The sequence below is a fragment of the Phoenix dactylifera genome, unplaced genomic scaffold (assembly GCF_009389715.1).
Source record: "Phoenix dactylifera cultivar Barhee BC4 unplaced genomic scaffold, palm_55x_up_171113_PBpolish2nd_filt_p 000046F, whole genome shotgun sequence".
Taxonomy (NCBI): Eukaryota; Viridiplantae; Streptophyta; class Magnoliopsida; order Arecales; family Arecaceae; genus Phoenix; species Phoenix dactylifera.
In genome coordinates, this window is record NW_024067669.1 from 1,847,364 (window position 1) to 1,868,854 (window position 21,491).

General features: G+C 42.5%; 3 protein-coding genes and 1 pseudogene across 3 annotated transcripts; 2 read left to right on the plus strand and 2 right to left on the minus strand.

The window, feature by feature from the left end:
* Positions 1–2,687: 2,687 nt before the first annotated feature.
* On the plus strand, positions 2,688–3,665 carry LOC103711798. Its single transcript, XM_008798086.4, has one exon. The coding sequence runs from the start codon at positions 2,774–2,776 to the stop codon at positions 3,494–3,496; it is 723 nt and encodes a 240-aa protein (XP_008796308.2). The 5' UTR covers positions 2,688–2,773; the 3' UTR covers positions 3,497–3,665.
* A 1,096-nt stretch (positions 3,666–4,761) lies between these two features.
* On the minus strand, positions 4,762–6,017 carry LOC103713469 (diacylglycerol kinase theta). The gene is made up of 2 exons (XM_017844228.3): positions 5,675–6,017; positions 4,762–5,483 (listed from the first exon to the last, which is right to left on the minus strand). The coding sequence occupies exons 1-2, from the start codon at positions 5,982–5,984 to the stop codon at positions 5,008–5,010; spliced, it is 786 nt and encodes a 261-aa protein (XP_017699717.3). The 5' UTR covers positions 5,985–6,017; the 3' UTR covers positions 4,762–5,007.
* A 2,202-nt stretch (positions 6,018–8,219) lies between these two features.
* Positions 8,220–8,832, minus strand: LOC108511484 (chalcone--flavonone isomerase-like). Its single transcript, XM_039116069.1, has 2 exons — positions 8,605–8,832; positions 8,220–8,432 (listed from the first exon to the last, which is right to left on the minus strand). Exons 1-2 carry the CDS (start codon positions 8,830–8,832, stop codon positions 8,220–8,222), a joined length of 441 nt encoding a protein of 146 aa, XP_038971997.1.
* A 4,370-nt stretch (positions 8,833–13,202) lies between these two features.
* LOC103713478 lies at positions 13,203–15,865 on the plus strand (annotated as a pseudogene).
* Positions 15,866–21,491: the final 5,626 nt, after the last annotated feature.

Below are 21,491 nucleotides of genomic sequence, written 5' to 3' on the forward strand. Positions count from 1 at the left end.
TTGAGTTATAAATTTTATTTTTTAGACCAAAATACCTGTGATAAAATATAATAATTACAAAAAATATCCCTTTATAATTATGAAAATTAATAGGAGTCCCAACAAGGAACCTTAATCGGCCGAACTGATTCCCGTGAACAAGGTATTCCTTTTTTTTCTATTTTTGTATCCATCATTTTGAATTTTGTTTTAGGAAAAAAGTTTTAGCTTTCTTCTCTATTTCTTCCAAAACAATTCGTGATGGAGTTGTCCCTCTCTTCCATCGATCTCTCCTCTTCTTCGAAAGCTCTCTCTTCATCTTCTTTTTTCTTTCTTTCTCCTCTATCTCTCTCAGTAAATGCCGACCTCCCAGCATGGACCGCGGCATCGCGGTCCAGCTCTCAGCGTGGTCGGCATCAGAGAGGAGAGCATAGAGAGGGATAGAGAGGTGATAGAGGACCGCGACATCGCGGTCCTCCTCTGAGCGTGGACCGCGACATCACGGTCCACCTCTCAGTGTGGATTGCGGCATCGCATTCCACGCATCATAAAGGATATAGATTGTAGCATCGCGATTCACGCATTAGAGAGGATAGAGAGGGATAGAGAGGGTGATAGAGGACTGCGACATCGCGGTCCACCTACTCTCTCTCCCGATTGATCTTGCGGTTCATGGTACACCGCGAGATCAATCATTGTACAGAGAGAGGATCTACAGAGGAGAGAGAGATCTCTCTCTGTTCCATTATATTACTTATATCGCAGTACATTGATATGTTATGTTAAATAATTTAATATTATGTTATATTATTACACTATAGTATACAATATTATATTACTATATTATAATAATATTATATTACACTATAGTAATATTATACTATATCATATATTGATGTATTAATATATATTATATTTTATTATGCTCTGTTGTATAATACTATGCAATGTTTTTTTTTTGGTTATTTTGTTATACCAAAAGTACTTTCTAAGTTTGTTTACCAAACCCATATTAAAGTTTCACGATACTTTAGAAATATAGTTACCAAACAGAAAATAGTTTTTTATAAAAGCTCTGCTTCTGAAAGCTAGCTCTACAGCCAACAGCTTTGCCAAACGGGGCTTAAGGAATCTAAGTAATATTTTCAGGCTAGTTTTTTTTGGATGAGGTTCTTGGTTGTCACAAAGATCTAATTGTATCCTTTCACAGCAATCTTGGTTAACATGGTAATTTTTTTTTTTTTGGTCAAAGCGGTATTTCATTTCAAGTACCTCTAACGTGAATACAACCTGACATATCAAAGGAAACTAAACAAAATAAGGAGTGTGGGATGCACTCTAGGCTAGTCCAGAGAAGCTCCCCAGAGTGCCGGGCAACATAGGAGGCGACCCAGTCTGCTGCACTGTTCGCCTCCCGATATACATGAGATATCTGACATAAGGTCAGCTCCCACAGCAATCTACGCATGTCCCATATCAAGGGATGGCCATCCCCATATGTATCAACACCTCGTATCCAATCAATTACCGTGGAAGAGTCACCCTCGAGGCAGAGGCAATCGGCCCTCAACACCCGTCTCGCATACAAAATGCCCCCCCAGGCTGCCCGCACCTCCGCTCCCACGACAGTCGTACCCCGTGTACTCCGTCCTCCAGCAGCCACAAGACTGCCTACATGATCCCTAATCACAAAGCCCACGCCCCCAGAGGCGCCATTCTCTGCCATGCCACCATCGAAATTTACCTTAAGATAACCAGGGGATGGGGGTACCCAAGAAAAGTAGCTAAACCTGGACGCTGAAACAGCAATACAGGTACCCCAGATATCCCTGGCCATCTCAGGTGGATTCGATGAGGCCATCATAGATACCTCCGCCGCCTGCCATAGGGCTCTCTCAATCACAACTCGAGGGAACGATCGCTCGCCCTCGAACACGCGATCGTTCCTGTCCAGCCAAATATGATAGGCTAAGTAAGCCACTATAGTACCTGTCTCAGCAGAAGTCGACCTCCGAGTAGACTCACGCAGGTACCGAAGCATATGCTCCAGCGTCTCCCAGAGCGGAGGGAGCACATGGTAGTTTGAATATGCATTGAATGGCAAGCGTTGGAGTGCCCCTTAATTTACTGGTTTTCGTTCTCAGGAGGCTGATCTATATATAATTGTATATGATGGATAGAAGAATTGATAATTGCTACCTTCAGATAACTTACATTTAGAAAAAGATAAATTTTTTTGATGCATTGGAAAAGATAAAATGAGCATCAAAAGAAGAGCAATCTGTAATACTGCTTTTCCCTCGGATCTTATAGATCAGAGATGGTTAAGTTAATAAAGATGCAAAATGTTCAGATTTACTTAAACCCAAAGCATTCTGTCTCATCTAGTGAGCAAAGAATAAGAGACTATACTCGGAATATTTTATGATAGCCCGAAGCCCTATTGTATTTCAATTCAGCACAGAGGACCCATATTCCAGATTATTACAAAGCAGGACTTCCCATCTCAGCATCTGGGCAAAGTTAACCCTTCTTGTCTCTTTGGCATTTATTCTCTTGAATTGCTTTCTTGACCCTTCATTCAACCCTTTTTCAAGTTTATTGTAGCCACATGCCCCAAAGTTATTCTCTTCTGTTCCAACTAAGCAAAGCAGATTCTTCTATAATGTTACTAGAGAATTTGTTTTTACTGTTCCATAACACTTTCTAAACTAAAACTTCACTCAAACTCATCTGTTTCTTGTACAATCCGGGAAAAGGAAGAGCCAGCCAGCAAGGAGAAGGCCAAGAAAGCATGAAGCTGGACAAGGAGATCTGCCACCCCATCCACCCTCAGCACAAGCTCAAGATCGAATACACCGAAGTCCCGTTTCGCTGCGATGGCTGCAAGGAAGCAGGCATCGGCCTCAAGTACAAGTGCGACTTGTGTGATTTTGATCTCCACAAGGCATGCGCCCTTGCACCAGCCACCATCAAGCATGCCTTCTACAAGAGATGCGAATTCCGATTCTATAGCAAGCCTCCTGGCCTGGGGATGAGGATATGTGATGCATGCGGGAAGGATGTGCCGGGCTTTGTGTACCATTGCAGCAGGTGTGGTTTCGACCTCCATCCATGCTGCGCAAACCTCCCGCAGCAACTCGATGATGGGGAGCACAACTTTTATCTTTGCCTCAAGCTCTCGAGCCCTTGCCACCGCTGCGGGCGCAAGGGGTTGGGCTGGTCATACAGATCTGAGTGCAAGAACTACAACCTTCATGTGTCATGCGTCAAAGAACTGCTTGCGGAAAGCTGGCAAGCTATATATCTGAACTTGGACAAGAACAAGGTCAGAGAGATTCAACCAAGGATTCCAAGCCTTCGAGGGACAATGCAGAACCACCACAGGGGGAGAGTGGGGAAGGTAAGAAGATGCTGCCAGATTGCCAGCGGTGCACTCCGTATTATCATCTCAGCCATCCTTGGAGATCCAACAGCTATAATTGCTGCAGTTATAGGGGCTTTCATATCCAAGTAGAAATTAGTATTCATGATAACAAGTTCAAGATCATTGATGTCTGTTGCTCTGTTCTTAATTATGTTGGTATTAAGTATGTTGGTTATGTGTTGCTTGTTTATGGCTATCGTCTTGTATACATCCTGTGATCCGAAATGAATAAAGGGTGCTGAAATGACCTTAAAACATTCTATACTCTTGTTAAGCAACAAATGGTTTGGATGATTTTAGTTTAATGTAGGTTGAAGGATAAGAAAAGAAGAGGTAGAAGTGGGAGGTGTTGTTGACACCATCATAGGCCAAAAAATAATAATTAAAGAGAGTTTAATGTATGGCCGGTTGATATTTACTCTGTCCTTTGTATATTTTCCAACAAAGTTATCTCCAATCAGCATTAGGTAGGTGAAACCTCATCTTTAATTATCCTTTTCTATCATCTGTATGAATGTCATGTTAAATACTATCCTGCATCACTGCAAGCTATAAATCATAACCATGGCTTTGTGCTTTATGATTAATACTGAAGAACACATTTCTTTCTGTTGTGTTGTGGGAGCATAAATCGCACTCCATTCTGTAATTAGTACAGATATTCCCCCTAAAAATACAGGGAAGAGATTGCAAGATAAAGAGTGCTAATATCTTCCCTCATGTCAAGCATAAAATGCTATACTAGAATTTACTTTCTTCCTTCCTTTTCTCCTGTGTGTGTGTGCATGGGGAAGGGAGGGTGTGAAAAGGAGCCGATTTATCTTGGAAGATCAGGGCGAATCTACATAAGGATATCAGTTTCCAATGATCATGTGGACATTTCTTTTAGCAAAAATCCAGAGCTAACAAGAGTCGCACTTGCACTATCGAACTTTTCAGGGAAAAAGTTACAGAGATTCTGAGAAAAATCCAAGATTTTAATTCGTATGTCGTATATAATCATGATATCAAGACAGAGTCATCATGACATCATGATGACCGTTATCATTATTTGCTGTTTTCTTAACTGCCTTCCTCATTTCTCTTTTTCTTCATCTATGCTATCGTTCTTATTATTTTCGCATGAGATGTTCTCCGAGAGAACTCAAGGATCACTGTCGCCCCAAAGTCAAGTAATAGTTCTCTTTCCTTTCAATGTCTGCTAACAAGATTCTGCCGAAACCATATAATTCTTGATCACAATATGAAACCACTGTGACTTTAACTTGGTGGCCTGTAATTGTACCAATATGTGCTTCACTCAACATAAATGAACTTAGCCCAAGATCTTTTATATCTCATTGATAGTTTCTGCAACTTTTCATGCATAATTTAGATGCAAAACAAGCTTCATATTAAATTATTAAGTCAAGACACGAATTACAATATACAAACCACCGACAAGTTTGAAAACACACACTTAATGATATTGAAGAACAAGAGCAATTACATCATAAACTAGCAGACATATCCATGGCTGTTTTATTCTCACTGGTCCCAGAATTTCCAAATTCTCGAACACATTCCCCTTTCTCCAGTTTGTCTATCATTTCTGCCAATCTCTATTTAGTTCTGATACTTTTGCTTCGACCTGTCCCAAGGTCATCGATGATTGCTTCCCCAATGCCTTCTCCAATTCCTTCAATCAGATCTCCAATGATTCCAAATATGGCCTGAGTTGCAAGCTTAGCCGCCGCCCCGAGCATGTTAGATTTTTCGGGAGGCCTAATGCCATGGACATGAAGCCCATTAATCATATCTTTTGCGCAGACAGCATGAAGATAATAACCACAAGCCATGCAACAATAAACCTGGCCAGACCTTTTCCTTTGGCACACCTCACAGGCAAAGCTCGAATCACCTCCCATGATTGCCGTAGGTGGTGAAAGAGTCAAGGGATGCTGGTGAGTCGAGAACTTCATTTCCCTAGACATCATAGCACAGCAAGGATGCATCTCAAAACTGCACGAGCTGCAACGAAAGGCAAATCCTTTGGCAGGTTTGCCACAGACATCACATTTCGAGCGAAGAAATCCACCTTCATGTTCCACATCAAGAGATATAAGCATAACATTGAAGAATAAAATTGAACTGAAATGGAAACCCAAAAAAAATGACCAAACGGATCGACACGACCAATTAGAAAACAAATGCAACGTTGCTTCTGCAAGATGTGATTCCTTGCACATTCATTCTAACCAAGTACGTTGCATGCATGAAGAGATCTACCTGGTTTTGGGAAAAACACAAGCTGGTGTTTGTGGTGCAAAGGATGGTTATGTAGAGAGGGAGGAGCAAGTGCGCAGAAATCATGCAGATCAAACCCACATATCTGGCACCTAAACCTTTTTCCTGCACCATATTCTTTGCATCCCATGCATGTAAAGAGGTAGGGGTAACTGACTTGAACTAAAGGGTGCTGTGGATGGCTAAAATGGAGGATCTGTTCCCCCAGGTTTGTTTTTGGAGTGGCTGGAAGATCCATTGAAGGCGATCTAGTGATAAATTTTGGTGATTTCTTGACAGCACGACTGCACATGCTGCCCCCTTCCTAGAGAACTCTTTTCCAGATAGGTCACAAGGAACGAAAGCCCCAGAGAATTTATACCCACAAAAGGCACTTTCTAATGCGATTTGGCACAGATTCCAATTATTGAACTAACACATCAACAGCTGTATTCAGAGTTTCTTCCAAATCTCTGATAACAATGATGCTCACTTTTACCAGCCAAGTCCATTTTTTGAAGAAAACACCTCTTGTCCTATGTCCTAATTATATTGCTCATCACCGTTAATACGTATGTTTTCTCTGAAAATATCCTATTTATGTAAGTCCCTTCAGAAACTAGCGAATAACATGAAATGTAAACATGACAAAAGGAAAAAGGGAAATTCTATTTTGACAATATAATCCACTATGAGCTAGCAAGCATCCAACACATTGATCCTTAACAAGGACAGGAGACCAATCTTGAAGGCCAACCATTAACCTTGTTAATGCATTTCTGATTGTACTTTTTGTCCGTGCCGTTAAAAGTTTCTTTTGAGTTTCTTAATCATGTATAAGTATCCAAAATTTTTCCGGTGAATAACCGATATGGGACTAGATACATGTCCGCACAGATCCTTGTATACTCCCTTCGTTCAAACCCTAATATCCTCATCAGGTTAAGAGTCCAAATTCATTTAAATTCAATCACAAACACCATGATCGACTCGTAGTCAGTCTCAATAAGCCTGTGCTATAGCATTCCCTAATCCACATGGGTCATGAGCCGAGTTCGCTTTGGTATCATTATTTTCATAAGCCAGAACCTTATTTAAAAAGGCTATTTGAAAGGTATTTTTTGAGTTTCTTAGTTTTGTATAAGTACCTAAGATCTCCTCGGTGAATAATTAATGTGAGACTAAACATATGCCCGCATAGGCTCTCACAAAGGACGTATAAGAGACTAAATTCTATTACCAAAATAGGAATGGCATTTGACCAATAGCTGTAGAATAATATAACCAGAGGAGAAGATAATGCTGGCATTTATTTTTCACTACAATAATCATTATGGACAAAGTGACTAGAAGCAGATTCATGATGAAGCATCCACCCAAAGCGAGCCATATGGGCCACAATAGACTGACCATCACTAACCAGTTAGTCTCATTTTATAGGAGTCCACTAAAGCTGCGCAAAACTTTGCATTTTATACCATATGGTGAAAACTTGCTAAAAGACCTTGTACTGATTTCTTAGTTATTCATCATGTTAGTCCTGTTCCAAAATAAGATATATCCAAATCAACAACATAATCCATTTTTCTAATAAAAACATATGATATAATTCTTGTAGGAACCAATAGTCCAAATAAGATCAAGTTGCCTTTTACGATTTTTTAAGTGGCAGCGTTCTCATTAGAGACTGTTTTATATCTCATAAGCTAATATTGTTTACTTGCTTTATTTTAATATATCCTTTACTTGCTTGTTATTTTATCTAAATAACAACATACAAAGATAAATTGATTTCGGCTTAAAGATGAATTCACGCTCCGTTTCGAGCCTTGTTCGGGCTTGGGTTCAGGTCACACCTAAGTCAGGCTAATGATATACTTGAGTCCTATCCAAAAAATAAATAGTCTCTGCATTTAAGAACAAATTTGATTTGAACTCTTTTAGGCCTAGCCTAAAGCCCAGCGTGAGCTCATTTCCATCCCTAATCTAGACTTAGACTGGAATAGACCGGAAAGAAGTCTAGAATTCTGATCTCCATATATCCTTGAAGGGACCAGACCCGGATTCGATCAGCTTGCAGTGCAAATAGCTTTCTGCAGGCAGGAAGTTCTCTCGGCAGGTTGGAATATATGAGCCACAAAGATTGGGCATGATGCCAAGAGTTAATAACCTTCTGAGGTAGCCCTTATAAACAACCTTGGGATAGGGAGGCCTTGCAACGATCTCATTTGGAACCTAAAGTATCTAACTGGTTATCCTCTTGTGAAAGCATAACATTTATCATTTATCTATTCACAGCATTGCAAAAGGCCTTATTATTAGATAAACTACTGTTTATACCAAGGTAGAAGTTTTATAGAAGAAACAAGATGGCACCCCTCGTGGGGCATGGGAAAAAGGAAACACCGGAACGATTTCACTGTGACAAGATGGCACCCCTCGTGGGGCATGGGAAAAAGGAAACACTGGAACGATTTCACCGTGACAGCCCACAGTATTTCACACCGATACAACAACGACAACCACCTCTTACCATGTTATATCGGAATCATGCTCTCACAGGCACCGGATTCCCCACCTTCTCCTCTCCATCCTGGGATTCCTTCAAGCGCTCCGACAGTCGCACCGCCAAACTCCTCTCTGCTGCAGGGGAGACCCCATGCTCTCCTATTATGGACTCCAGAATTGCAACGCACAGAGCTTTGTTCTCTATAACCCCACGCCCAGCTTCAGGCATCGACCCATCCTCCGAGGATGCAATCTAAGTAGGAGAACATAGAAGACGAGATGTGTGTGTGTGTGTGTGAGAGAGAGAGAGAGAGAGAGCGCCGCAAATATGCACTTCCTCCTTCTTCTTCTTCTTCTTTTGGGTGAAAACGGTAGTATCATGCATAACGTATACGGATACAGCCAAAAAAATCAAAAAATAATACATCACGGAGAGCACTGGGCAACTCCGCCTCTCCCACCCAGAGGTGATCCCCATAGTGGTTTGCAACAAAGGACGTCACCCAATCCACGGCCCCATTGGTCTCTGTAAACACATGCTTCGCTTGAAGCACCATTCCATCATTAACCATGGCCCGAATATCTTTCAGAAGTGAGTGGTAATCACCGACCCCTCCCCAAAACCTGTAGAATCCATCCAATGACTGTCGCATAATCGCCCTCCAGAAGGACCTCTCTCTCTCCTGTAAGGCACGCCGAACGTAGCATAATTCAGACTAAGCCGCTCTCAACTCTGCCTCTGGTACTGAAATGTCGAACAACTGGCAACCTCAGCTGCGATTGCCCTAAAATCCAAGCCCCTAACAACGAAGCCTGCACCTCCCCTCCTGCCGCCCAGCAAGTCATATTTATCGAAGTTGATTTTGAAGAAGCTCGAAGATGGGGACTCATGGATAAAAAAACACATAGTATAAAGTTTGGATGGCTTTGGCCTCCCTTTCCACCCAGAGAGAGAGAGAGAGAGAGAGAGAGAGAGAGAGAGAGAGAGAGAGCTATATTTATGGAAGCAAAATCTTTCCTTCAATTTCTAAAGATCCTAACATATGATGGATATATATATATATATATATATATTGAAATCGAGTAATTTTGAACCTGTTGTTAACTATTCAGCATTTAAGATGGTGGCTGTTCTCATAAAGTGCACCACTAGCTTTCCAACTCATTTCATAAATTCTTCCCCTCGAAATGAGAACTCTTGTTGTGGCTGAGTTTAGTTTATGGTTGGGTCTTTGGTTTTAGCTTTTACTTTAGTTGGTTGTGTTTTGACCCCTTTGATGGACCCAAAAAGAAAATGCAGAAAAGAAAGCAAGAGCTACGGGTATCTTCTTTCCCCTTGAGGTCATCAGTTATCAGTGGCTTTTCGATAGCATGTGCAAATAGCCAAATACACATCAGCATGGAAGGAAAAGCCTGCGTGCTCTGACCGGATAATTAACTTTATACTCTGTTATAATTAATGTAGCATCCTAACATAAATCATGCATAAAATCAAAACTTAGCATTTCCTTAGAAGAGTCCTTTGGCAACATCCCTGACGATCGAATTGTCGAATTCATATCTCCCCAATTCTCAAATGCTCATTTTCTGCTGGACCCAAAATTCTGATTCAAGATCATATCCAGTAAAGAAATTGAAAGGATCGAGAACCCATCAAGATGACCCAACTGTTCTACTGCTGTGGAACAACTCACCTCATGGTTACCTATGGGACCTATCACGTTGTGTAGGTGTCTTAACATAAAAGCTGGCCAAGTACGGGGTGGCAATCAGGCTGGTCAGACCAGGTTGGATATAGAAGAGATCAAAAATTGAAACTTGAAACTGATCTATTTATTAAATAGATCGCGTATAAATTTAGACATGAATCTGACTATTCTATTAAACAAATTAATAATCTATCATGATCTACAGTAAATTGATACAAGTTAAATGGGTTAAACAGTTGAGCATTGTCGCCCCTTCTACCATATTAGCAAGACCAAATTAAGATCAAACTTTCTGGTTCATAAACATTTAGCTGCGCCCATTCTAAAAGCACTTAAAATTACTTTGGCATCCATATGTAGTGCATGGAAAATTATTGTGCCAAGGAAATAAAAAGTAATATATCTGGAGCCTGGTTATATGCATATTGCTAACCTGTGGCAAAGAAGGGTTTGTATGGCTAATGATAATTGATGTGCCAATCACAAGTTCTTGTTTAGTTGCAGCGGTTCTGGCAACTTTTCGCATGCAAATGACCATCGTCCTCAAACATTTTTCTAAAAGAAATTACAAAATTACCGGTTATAAAATGAATAATAAAAATAAAAAACAAGAATCATTTCTAAACTCTCCCACTTATAGGTAACAAATGTTTCTAAGATGTGAATTTAAGAAGGATCACCTCTTTTTCTTAATAAGTTGTGATCATTTGATTGGAGATTAACTTGGTATTAAGAGATTCAGCAATAGAATTTTCTATAGTAATTGATTCGATCAAGGAGAAGAAAGTAATTCTCCTATTCTGCTCCATTTGAATTCTTTTAAAAAAGTTAGAAAAAATAAAAAAAGGGGGCAAAAGTAAGATTTAGATTTTTTTTTTTCATTAGTGAATAATAAACTGAGTTACATAATTTCTATTTATACTAGTGAGGTGCATCCTTGTACAATAAAAGTTGAATTTTTTTTATAGTTAAAAGGAACATAGTTTTTTTTAGGAAATAGATCTGATGAGTGAAAATAATCATAAAAAGACTAAAATTCTACAGTAGGGATATCATATCTTCTATATTGACTTTTCTTTCAATTACTCTATCTAATTCTTTCCAAATTTGTGATATGTATCATTAAAAGTCTTTCCTAAAACAAAAATTTTTGCTTTGATTTGGCTATTTCCAGACCAAATGATAAAATTTGGCGCTAATCGTTGGGTGCATTGCATCTTTAGGAGAAATCGTCATGTTGTAAAACCTGAAAAGTTACCTAATTTCAAAAAAAAAAAAGAATATCTCAATCAAAAATTGTTTGGGTAAGTTATAGCCTCATAAATTTTAACACGTGATGATTTGGCATTCTGATGTGGCAGATCTCATTTATGTATCTTTTCCAATCCTCCCATGGTAGCCAAGATGACCCACAGTTAATACTCCTAGATCAATTATTAATATTCTTGATATAAATTAACAAAAGTTTTATTTTTCAACATTAATAACTTCAGATTTATTGTTTTATATTTCTAAATAAATCTAAATCTTTGAATCATCGATATGATAACAAAAAATAATAACAAAGAAAGAAATAAATACAAATACGGGGTGGTTGTGCTTGATCCAAATGAATATTATAAAATTATGGCAAGTAAGAAAGATAATATATTTTACTGTAGCTAGTGTCAATAAAAAGGGAAATGCTCATCTTAACAATTAAGAAAGATAATCATCTTAATAATAATAATAACAAAAAATTAACATACTATTAGTAATAAATAAGGACAATGACAGTAAGAAAGGTTTTTAGTGCACCTATTAGCAGGGGCGGCCCAAGCCTTAGGCGACCTAGGCGGTCGCCCAAGGCCCCGGCTCAAGAGAAGGCCCCCGCGCGATGGCATCCTAGGCTCCTAGCCTCCCAGCTCCCGCTCCTAGCTACGGTATCCGTAGAGCAGAGGTAAGGCCGCAGGAGCCAACGACTACCTCGACAAGACGCGGGTGCTCCACTCCTCCTCCACTCCTCAATCCTGATCCCATATTCCTATCGGCCATCGCCCATCATTCCTCTCTGGCTCTCTTTAAAATCCTCATCATGCTCCACTCCTCAATCCTCTTCTATTCTGCTCCGTGACTGCTTGGGTGGCTAGGTCGTCTCCTCCACGGCTCCGCGGCCCGCGCCTCCGCCAGTCCGCCTCCCCGCCTCCCTGGGCCCTGGCATCCAGGCGGTCCCGCCGCCCATGACCTCCTCGCCTCCCTCCCAGGCCCCCGGCTCCCGTGAGGCCGTGACCCTGTCGGCCCGTCCGGCTCAATCCGGCGGTCCCGCCTCCCGCGACCTCCTCGCTTCCCTCCCGGGCCCCCGGCTTCCGTGAGGCCGTGACCCCGTCGGCCCGTCCGGCTCAATCCAGTGAGCCGGCGAGGTCGTCTCCTCCACCTGAGTGCCTCCCCGGCCCCCGCCTCCCCGACATCCCTGCGATCCTGCGAGGCTATGACCTCCTCGCCTCCCTCCCAGGCCCCCGGTTCCCGCCTCCCGTGGGCCGTGATCAGTGAAGCAGTGCCACAGTGACCTCCACGGCTTCACCTCCTCGCCAGTCACCTCCCTCCCCGGCCCCGGCTCCCGTGACCCCGTCAGGCCGTCACTCCCGTGACCTCCACTGCTCCTCGCCCCCGGCGCCGGCTCCCGTGAGGCCGTGACCTCCTCGCCTCCCTCCCTGGCCCCGGCTCCCGTAGTTCCGTGACCCCGGCGGGCCCGGCCGTCCCCTCACCGCCTCACGTCTGTCTCACTGTCTGTGAGACTGAGTCTGTCAGTCTGTGACATAGTGACAGTGAGTCAGTAGCACGACATACGGTGTGATTCTTCTAATCCCCCTTTGTTGTTTGATTATATTTTCAGCATCCAGCGTTTAATTCCTCTAATTTTGTTACAATTTCTATAATTTTGTTAAATTTTTTTTTTCTATTTTTTCTCTTTTATAATTTTGCATCTCAAAAAGCTAGACGGATTATTTTTAAATAAATTTTTAAAATATTTTATACTTATTAAAAATTTATTATTATTATTATTATTAAAAAAAAAAAGGCTCAGTTAGTGAGTTCGCTCTAGGCCCAAGTGCATTTGGCCGCCCCTGCCTATTAGTATATTCATTTAACAATAATTACTTTAAACACTCGGAAAGATATTGTGATATAAATATGAAAGGAAGGGTATCCGAGTCCGGATCCTCTTCCGAGTATTTAGATAGCTGCTAAAAACGGAGCTGGCCAGAGGAACGTGCATGAGTGAATTATCCCCACGTCATCCTCTCCGAAACTATGGTATTTAGTGTCCGAAGGCGATGGTCTCGGTTTTGAAAGCGAGGGAGAGCCCTCGGCGGCACTCCGTAAGGGCGTAGCTCTCTGCGGTGAAAAGGACCAAACCCCAGCTTCTTCACGCTCCCAGTTTCGCCCTGAGATGGGCGCGCCTCTAACCCTCCTCCGCCTCCCCGCCTGCGCCGACGCCTCGCTCCTCCTACTCCTGCTCCTAGCTCCGCCTCCCCACCACCACACACTCCCGGGTGGCGAACACCGCCAACTACCGCAACTACTCCTTCCCCGTCTTCGCTAAATCCGAGGCCAATACCGACCTCATCGTCCTCAACGACGCCATCATCAACCATGACGTCCTCCAGCTCACCTCCGACACCCTCAACAACGTCGGCTACTTCATCAATAATTCCGGCCGCGTCCTCCTTGCCCACCCCTTCATCCTCTGGCAAGAGGCGAACCTCCCCGCCACCTCCTCCGCCGCCGAAGGCAAGCGCGTCGCCTCCTTCAACACCACCTTCACCATCAACCTCTACCGTATCGGCAAAGCCACCCGGGCGAGGGCTTGGCCTTCGTCATTGCCCCGGCCCTCGAGATGCCCGACGGCAGCGACGCCGGCTTCCTCGGCCTCACCAACGCCACCATCGACGGTGACACCAACAACCACCTCGTCGCCGTCGAGTTCGACAACGTCAAGCAGTCCTACGACCCCAACGACAACCACGTCGGCCTCGACGTCAACAGCGTCGTCTCCAACGCTACCGCCTCGCTGAGCCCCTTCGGCATCGTCATCGCTCCGTTGAACGCCACCAACTACACCGTCTGGATCGATTACGATGGAGGCGGCCGCCACATCTGGGTGTACATGGCGGTCCAGGGCCACCAGAAGCCGAGTTTAGCCGTTCTTAATTCCTCGCTAGACCTCGGCGCCCACGTTCTTCAGAAGTCCTTCTTCGGCTTCTCGGCGTCCACCGGGATCGCCTACCAGCTCCATTGCGTTCTCTCTTGGAGTTTAATCGTAGAGGATCTCTCCCATGGCAAAGATGGTAGAAGCGGCACGGCCGGATGGATGGTCGGCCTCGAGATCGCTCTTACGGTGTTCGCCGGTGTAGTAATAGCAGGGCTCCTGGGGTACTTTTGTAAGAGGCTTAAGCCAGGGAGACACAAGTACCCCAGTGTGTTGATCAAAAAGTTGAAGAGCTTGCCGGGGCAACCGAAGGAGTTCATGTTTGATGAGTTAAAGAAGGCTACTAACAACTTTGATGAGAAATTGAAGCTTGGACAAGGGGGGTATGGGGTGGTGTACAAGGGACTGGTGCCGGGAGACCAGCCGGGAAAGAAGATCGAGGTGGCCGTGAAGAAGTTTTCTAGGGCTAACAGCGAGGGTCGTCTAGATGACTTCATTCACGAACTCAGCATCATCAATCGCCTCCGCCACAGGCATCTCGTCCGTTTAGTTGGTAAATTTCTCATAATTAAGATCTCCCTTTCCCTCTCTGTGTGTGTGTGTGTGTGTTAATTAGCAGTTGATCTTAAATTTTCTGAACTTTGCTTTACGGATAGTACCTTGAGATATCCTTTTCTTATCATGTAAATCTGTAGGATTTCTAGCAATAGATCTTTTAGGCCGGTCCCGAGGGGCTGGTAGATGGAGTTGGCGGGTATGAACTGGTCCATGTCTCGTGGGACATGGAAAAATATTTCTTTGAAATTTAATACGTTAAAATTGCCCGACAACTGTCGGGTGTTGCTGTAGAGAAAATTTATACAACTATAGAAAAATGAAATTTGAAAGAAAACATAAATTAGAGACCTAGAGGAGGACTACTAAGAACTGTGATGGCGATCAACTACTGCAGGGTGGTGCCATAAGCATGGCGTCCTCCTCCTGGTCTACGACTACATGCCCAACGGCAGCCTCGACCAGCACCTCTTCGGCGGCGACTGCTCAGCTGGGAGCGGTGTTCCAACATTATTGCCGGCGTGGCGTCGGCCCTCCACTACCTTCACAACGAGTACGATCAGAAGGTGGTGCACCGCGACCTCGATCAAGGCCTCCAACATCATGCTGGATTCCACCTTCCACGCCCGCCTCGGTGACTTCGGCCTCGCCCGCGCCATTGACGTCTATAAGACCTCCTACACCGAGCCCGAGCTCGGCGGCGTCCCCGGCACGGTGGGCTACGTCTCCCCGGAGTGCTTCCACACCGGCCGCGCCACCCGCGAGACCGACGTTTACGCCTTCGGCGCCATAGTCCTCGAGACCGTCTGCGGCCGCCGCCCCTGCTGTGACGTCGCCGGCTTCCATGTTCTCGCCGACTGGGTCTGGAAGCTTTACCGGGAGGGCCGCCTCCTCGACTCCCTCGACCCCCGCCTCGCCGCCGCCGGCGACTACGTGACCGATGACGTCGAGCGGCTCCTCCTCCTTGGCCTAGCATGCAGCCACCCCCTCCCGGCGGAGCGGCCGAAGACAGCTGCCATCGTCCAGATCATCTCCCGGTCGGTAGATCCGCCGGCGGTGCCGCCGTTCAAGCCGGCGTTCATGTGGCCGGCGGTGGGACCCATCGTCGAGGAGGAGGAAGAGGAGGAAGCCCCGGAGTCGAGTACGCTGGCCAGCACCGTTGTGGCGTCCTCCAACTTTGCGTCATCCTCGGGCGGACTCGTGGAAGCGAGTGATTTGTCCAAGTCCATGTGACGGTCAAAGTGTTAATGCGACCGGGACCTCCTGTTACAGTGGGGTTTTAGAGGGATGGGAAAGTAATTTTTCGTATAAAATAACCATGAGGAGGAGAACAAGATAACCATGACGAAGTGTGAATAGAGGCAGGGGGTCGGGCGAGGAGGACCCACCAACCACCTTTATTTTTTTTTCTTATTTTATCTTTTTAACTTGCTTCAACCTAATGTAAATTGTATTAAATTATCTGTTTAATAAAATAATTAAATTAAAAAATAAATTTTTAATTATTAGATTCTATTGGATAGATTTTTGATCTATTCTGTAACCAATTCAATGAGTATTCAGTCCACCGTACGAGCTATTAACTTTTTTTTTTTAATTTACTTCTCTTTGTTAGCTTCAATTTTGATATGGTTTGATCCATTTGATGACCATTTTGATGGAAGAAACCTAAGTTGTCCTGTTAAATGATAATTATAAGTATATTACTTGTAACATTTGTTTTCTTCCATGTAAAATTCATGCATTGTTTTTTGAATATAAGTATGATTTGATATGACTATGATCATAGCTAGTCTTATAGCAACACAATTTTGGCATAAATTAATTATGTAGCTACTACGTGATTCCTTTCATAGCGTGCTCCTGAACCAGCATGACACAAATATGCGTCTTGAGATTAATATGTTGTTAAGGCATTAATTTTTTCTAATTTTATTTCCTCTGCCATGTCTTTTTTGCTAAACCACTGCCATGTCTTTGAAAACAACTCTCTTCAATGAATGTTATGCTATTAACAATTCAAAAAATAAATATGTAAATTTCAAAAATAAAATACAATAGCGAGCCACCTCCTAGAAGCATTTTAAGTTCTCCTTGCGGACAGAGCAGGTACATATTTTGACCAAGAAGATATAGATGTTGCATCAAGAGAAAAAAAAAAAAAAAGGTATGGATGTAGGCCTGCTCTGCCCTTGTCCCTTCCTAAATTTTATTTTGTTCAGAAAAAAATCTATCCATGTCATGTCAGGTGAGGTGTTTTGGCAGGCAACTATTGATGCTAAAACTGGAATTTGATAAACCAAGGCGGAATCTGATAAACCTAATCTTTTCCATATGAACAAAGGTGGAATTTGATGAACAAAGTTGGAACTTTGGAACGAAGGATCATAGAAATGGCTCGCGGAGAGTACTAGGCAGTTAGTGAAGCAAGATTTATGCCTCTCTTTTTTTTTCGACTCTATTTGTTACACTAACAGTAGAGCAGTGTAAACAGCCGTTGTACTAAAAAAAAAAAAAAAAAAAACAGCAGCTAGAACGGCGCCCACCGCACATCAGAGGCCTAGCTCTTGGAACATGGCAGCTGTCATCTGTATACACTTCATATATTTATATAACCTTTTTTTTTTTTTTTTGAGGTGAAGGAAGGCAGAAAAAGTGCCACCCGACTTTTATTTCAGATTGGAGGAGTGATACAAGAGGGTGTTCCACCCAAATACAAGGGAACATTGACTGGGACCATGGAACATGAGATACAGCCCTCTCAACAAGAGGTATCTATTCAGCAAAACAATTAAGCATTTAAAGTGAAGAGAGACTTAGGATACAATCACAAAATACAAATAAGGATTGGAAGGATCATAGTTTCAGCCAAGAGATTGGAAAGAGATGCTTCTTGAGGTGCTGAACTTCCAATGTCTAACAGATTTGCAGAGTTTCAGAGCAACAAGGGTGAGATGGCGAGAGTTCTGAAAGATGTCCAAAAAAATCATACTTCAGATGCTGGATAGGAGATAAGCACAGCATCAATCCCAGCTCTCTTAAATGCTTTCATTGCCACTGTTTTCCTGGTATTTGGTTCAGCAGCTACCTGATGTCATAGAATTCATAACTGCAGCTTCAGACAAGAAGAATCTTCGGCTCATTCTTATCACTAGATTCAACAAGCTACCCAATGTTGGAAGTATCAGACAGCCTGTCCCTAGATTCTTCAGCGTGAGCGTTTCCAATTGCTGCGTTGTGGATTAAAATGGATCATCATTTCTTGTTTTTTTTTTCTTAACCTATACTTTGTACTGCTTAGATCTTTGTGTTTTGTTCAAATCTGGAGCTGGATTCACTATTCTTTTGTTGCCGTGTCAGGTGATAACTAGATCCAAAATCAAATCCAGCTGTTAAGGTCATGTCAACACCACATCTGCATATTTTGTGCCTTCAAATTCCTCCTATCAGTTCTTAATCTTGATTCAATGGGGTTGGAGTCTAGATGCACTTTGAGACTGTGTAGAATCCTCTGCAGTGCGTGGGCTGTGTAGCCCTCGATGGCGGCAATCAAGAGATTGATGGCCATCAAAAAATATGTGCTATACATAACATGGTACGTGCTCATGGACCACATTATTTGATGGCCGATCGACCATCTCTTGATGGTGACCTTTGAAGGCTGCATACATCTCACAATCCAAGACCTTATCCAAAAAGGCTAGTTGAAAGATATTGTTTAGATTTCAAAGTCCTATATTAGTACCCAAAATTTTCGGAGAATAATTGATATAGAACTAAATATACATTCGCACAGATCCTCATAACAGTAGCCTGTGGTACAGCTGGCGCATTATAGAGAATCCGTGCTCTTTGTATTAAAGCTTTAGATCTCCTACCTCCATACTATCCTAGTATCTTCGGTGGAGAGTCAAGTATTTTTTCATTTCCACTTCCTCGCCTCACAAATGCAAACTATCAGTCATGAGCATTTGCAATAAAAAAATCTGCCAATTGGCAAGGATACTTATAGACGAATATGTAGAACTTCTAGGTAGAGCAGATCCAGATTATGATAAAAAATATAGTAAGTGGAAAGTTGGAAATGCCCAAACTATTGCATTTCTATTGTGAGGATCCGTGCATGAGTTTGTTTAGTCCCATATCGGTTATTCTTTGGATAGATCTTGGGTACTTATATAGGATCAAAGTACCTAAATAATACCTTTTGGCTAGTCTTTTTGGGTGAGATCCTTGATTATTACATCTATATACTGCTTTTGAAGGATGTGTGCAATCCTCTATAACTTCTTATATGAAAGCTAGAGAAATCTAGAATTATCTCACAAATTTATATTGCTGTACTGATGTCATTCATTTTTATCGACTAGAACATAATACTCGTAACCTGATTCAAGAGGATACGATTGTTCTCGATTCCCAAGCTTCGAGTTTTATTGGACCAGTAGAATATGATAGATCCAAGAATCTCAAGGCCTAGTTTGTCAGAATTTCAAGAGTGCAAAAACAAGTTAGGGCTCTCTAAATTCTTGATAGGATTAAGATCTGAATTTGAGAATGCTGGATCTGCAATCATGTGTTGCATCCCAATTCCAGATGATGAGAAAGCAGTGGCTGATGTTAGAGCTGAAGAAACTCGGTTGATGTTGCAATCAACTAACAAAAATACCACAGAAACCTCCTATATATACTCTCACTCTTTGGTCTGATTCAAGTCTAATGAATTCCAGAGCTGTCTTAAGTCCAATGATGTTGTTAATCAGCTTTCATGTCCCAGTACTCTCCAACAGAATGGTGTAGCTGAAGATAAACCTTGGCATATTATTGAAGCTGCTAGAAAAATTCTTATTTAATTTTGGGCTGAAGCTCTTGTCGCTAGTGTCTGCCTCATTAAAAAGGCTATTGAGATGATGATCCTGCCTCTAAATGCCTCATTATTTCCCTTGATGTCACATTTCTTGAAGCCACTCAATCCTTTTCCAAAGAACAAGTCCATGAACCAGCTGGTCACTTTTGTTCTCAAATTCCAACTCGCATTTCACCATCCTACAAATCCAATGGATGACCACTTGCCACCTTCTACCCTCAAAACTAAGCCACCCACATCTGCTGATCCAATGCCGTCATCTACTCCTTCTTCATCCACAACTTCAGAAATGCCTAACGTAAACCCTTCTCCAACCATTGAATTAATCCTCTCGACACATCTCTACTCATGAAAATAGAGATGAGGCTCCTTCTTGGCTCAAAGACTACTCATGAGTGATCGAACAAGCTAGGCATGAGCATTTGGACCCATCTCATGAACGAGAAAATATATCATGTACCATGTGCGCCAACGTGGGTTTGTACCATGTCAATCATCTCGACTTGTTCCTACGAGCCAACCGCTAAAATAAGCTTATAATGAATGGAGCCCACAAGAACGAGTCGAGACGATTGGCATGGCATACGGCCACATGGTGCATATGGTGCGGGATTTACTTTCTCCATCTATAGAGATGTTGAGTGTTTCGGTGGGAATAACCGGACCGACTTGTCTATCCAAGATTGGGTTGGACCCATTTGAGCAGATGGCGAGTAGTTTAGGGGCACTAACACGACTGAATTGCTCATCCTAGCTTGTCTTGGCACGTTAAAACAATGGTAGAAGTATATAATGGTGATGATCTTTTAACACAAAATCTAAGGTCTGTATTCTTGGTTGCTACCATTTGGTGGTGCACCAAAGAATTAATAAAAAATGAGAGGAAAACCACAAAACCTTCCACACTCCAAGCGTTCCACGCCTCACGAGTCACCAGGCTGTGCCATTGCTGGACTCAAATGGTACTAATTTTAGCTGTCTTTGTCTTGAAGCAGTGGACGTTCATGGCCTTCACCCATACGTGTCCTTGACAAGAGTCATCACCTAACTCCCCCCCTACCTTAGTTTGTAGCCGTTACTGTTAGGAAGGCAAAGCCAAAAGCCATGACATGCATACTGCCAAGGAGACACCTCCCTCAAGAAAGGGAGCTTTCAGTTACCGTCACACAGATAGCGATTTCTCCAGCACTGTTTAGTAACCTGTAGTGATCCTAAAATGCCCATGGGAGCCCAGGTTTTTATCTCAGCCGAGATCCTCAGGGGCATCGGTTTATGTTGGTATTGCATACACATCGGTGCAATAAATTCAATATCTTGATCCAAATTACATCAGTGATGTAAATTAGTATATTACGAAATATCATAATAATACAAGATCAAGATATCATGCAATATTTTATAATTACTTTTTTTTTTTTTTGTGGAAAAGTGGAGGAAGTGAGGAACTTCCCCCATGATTTTATTTAAAAAAAAAAAGATTAGCAAGAAAATTACAAAGGAGTAAGGTTATATGGAAAGGGAAGTTCATGAGCAATAGCTTTGTGGAAATCTAAAGCTCTTCCGATACATAAGTTGCCCCACAAAAGAAAAGAAGTGTAGAGAATGGAAGAAACCGATGCTTTTCTAATTATTTATTTATAATAGCAAACTAATTTTAGTTTTTAAATGTTCAAATTAGCATCATCGTGTATATAGTGACTGATTTTATTCACCCTCAATGGATTATAGGCAGGATTGGCACCAATTCTCCACAGATTAGATTACCTATATATATAGTAGGCTATATGAATTTTCTTTAACCAAGGCTGTGGATTATACACCCTTGTCTATGTTACCCTTGGTCTCTAGGTCCATTGATGAAAAGACCAAAACCAAATGAACTTGGTAAGTAACTTATTTAAGATGGATGGCCTCCACTAATAATTAATTAGACTGCGCTTGTTTGGGATCCCAGTTGTACTTTTGTACCCAAAGGTCGAACCTCCTTTTGGT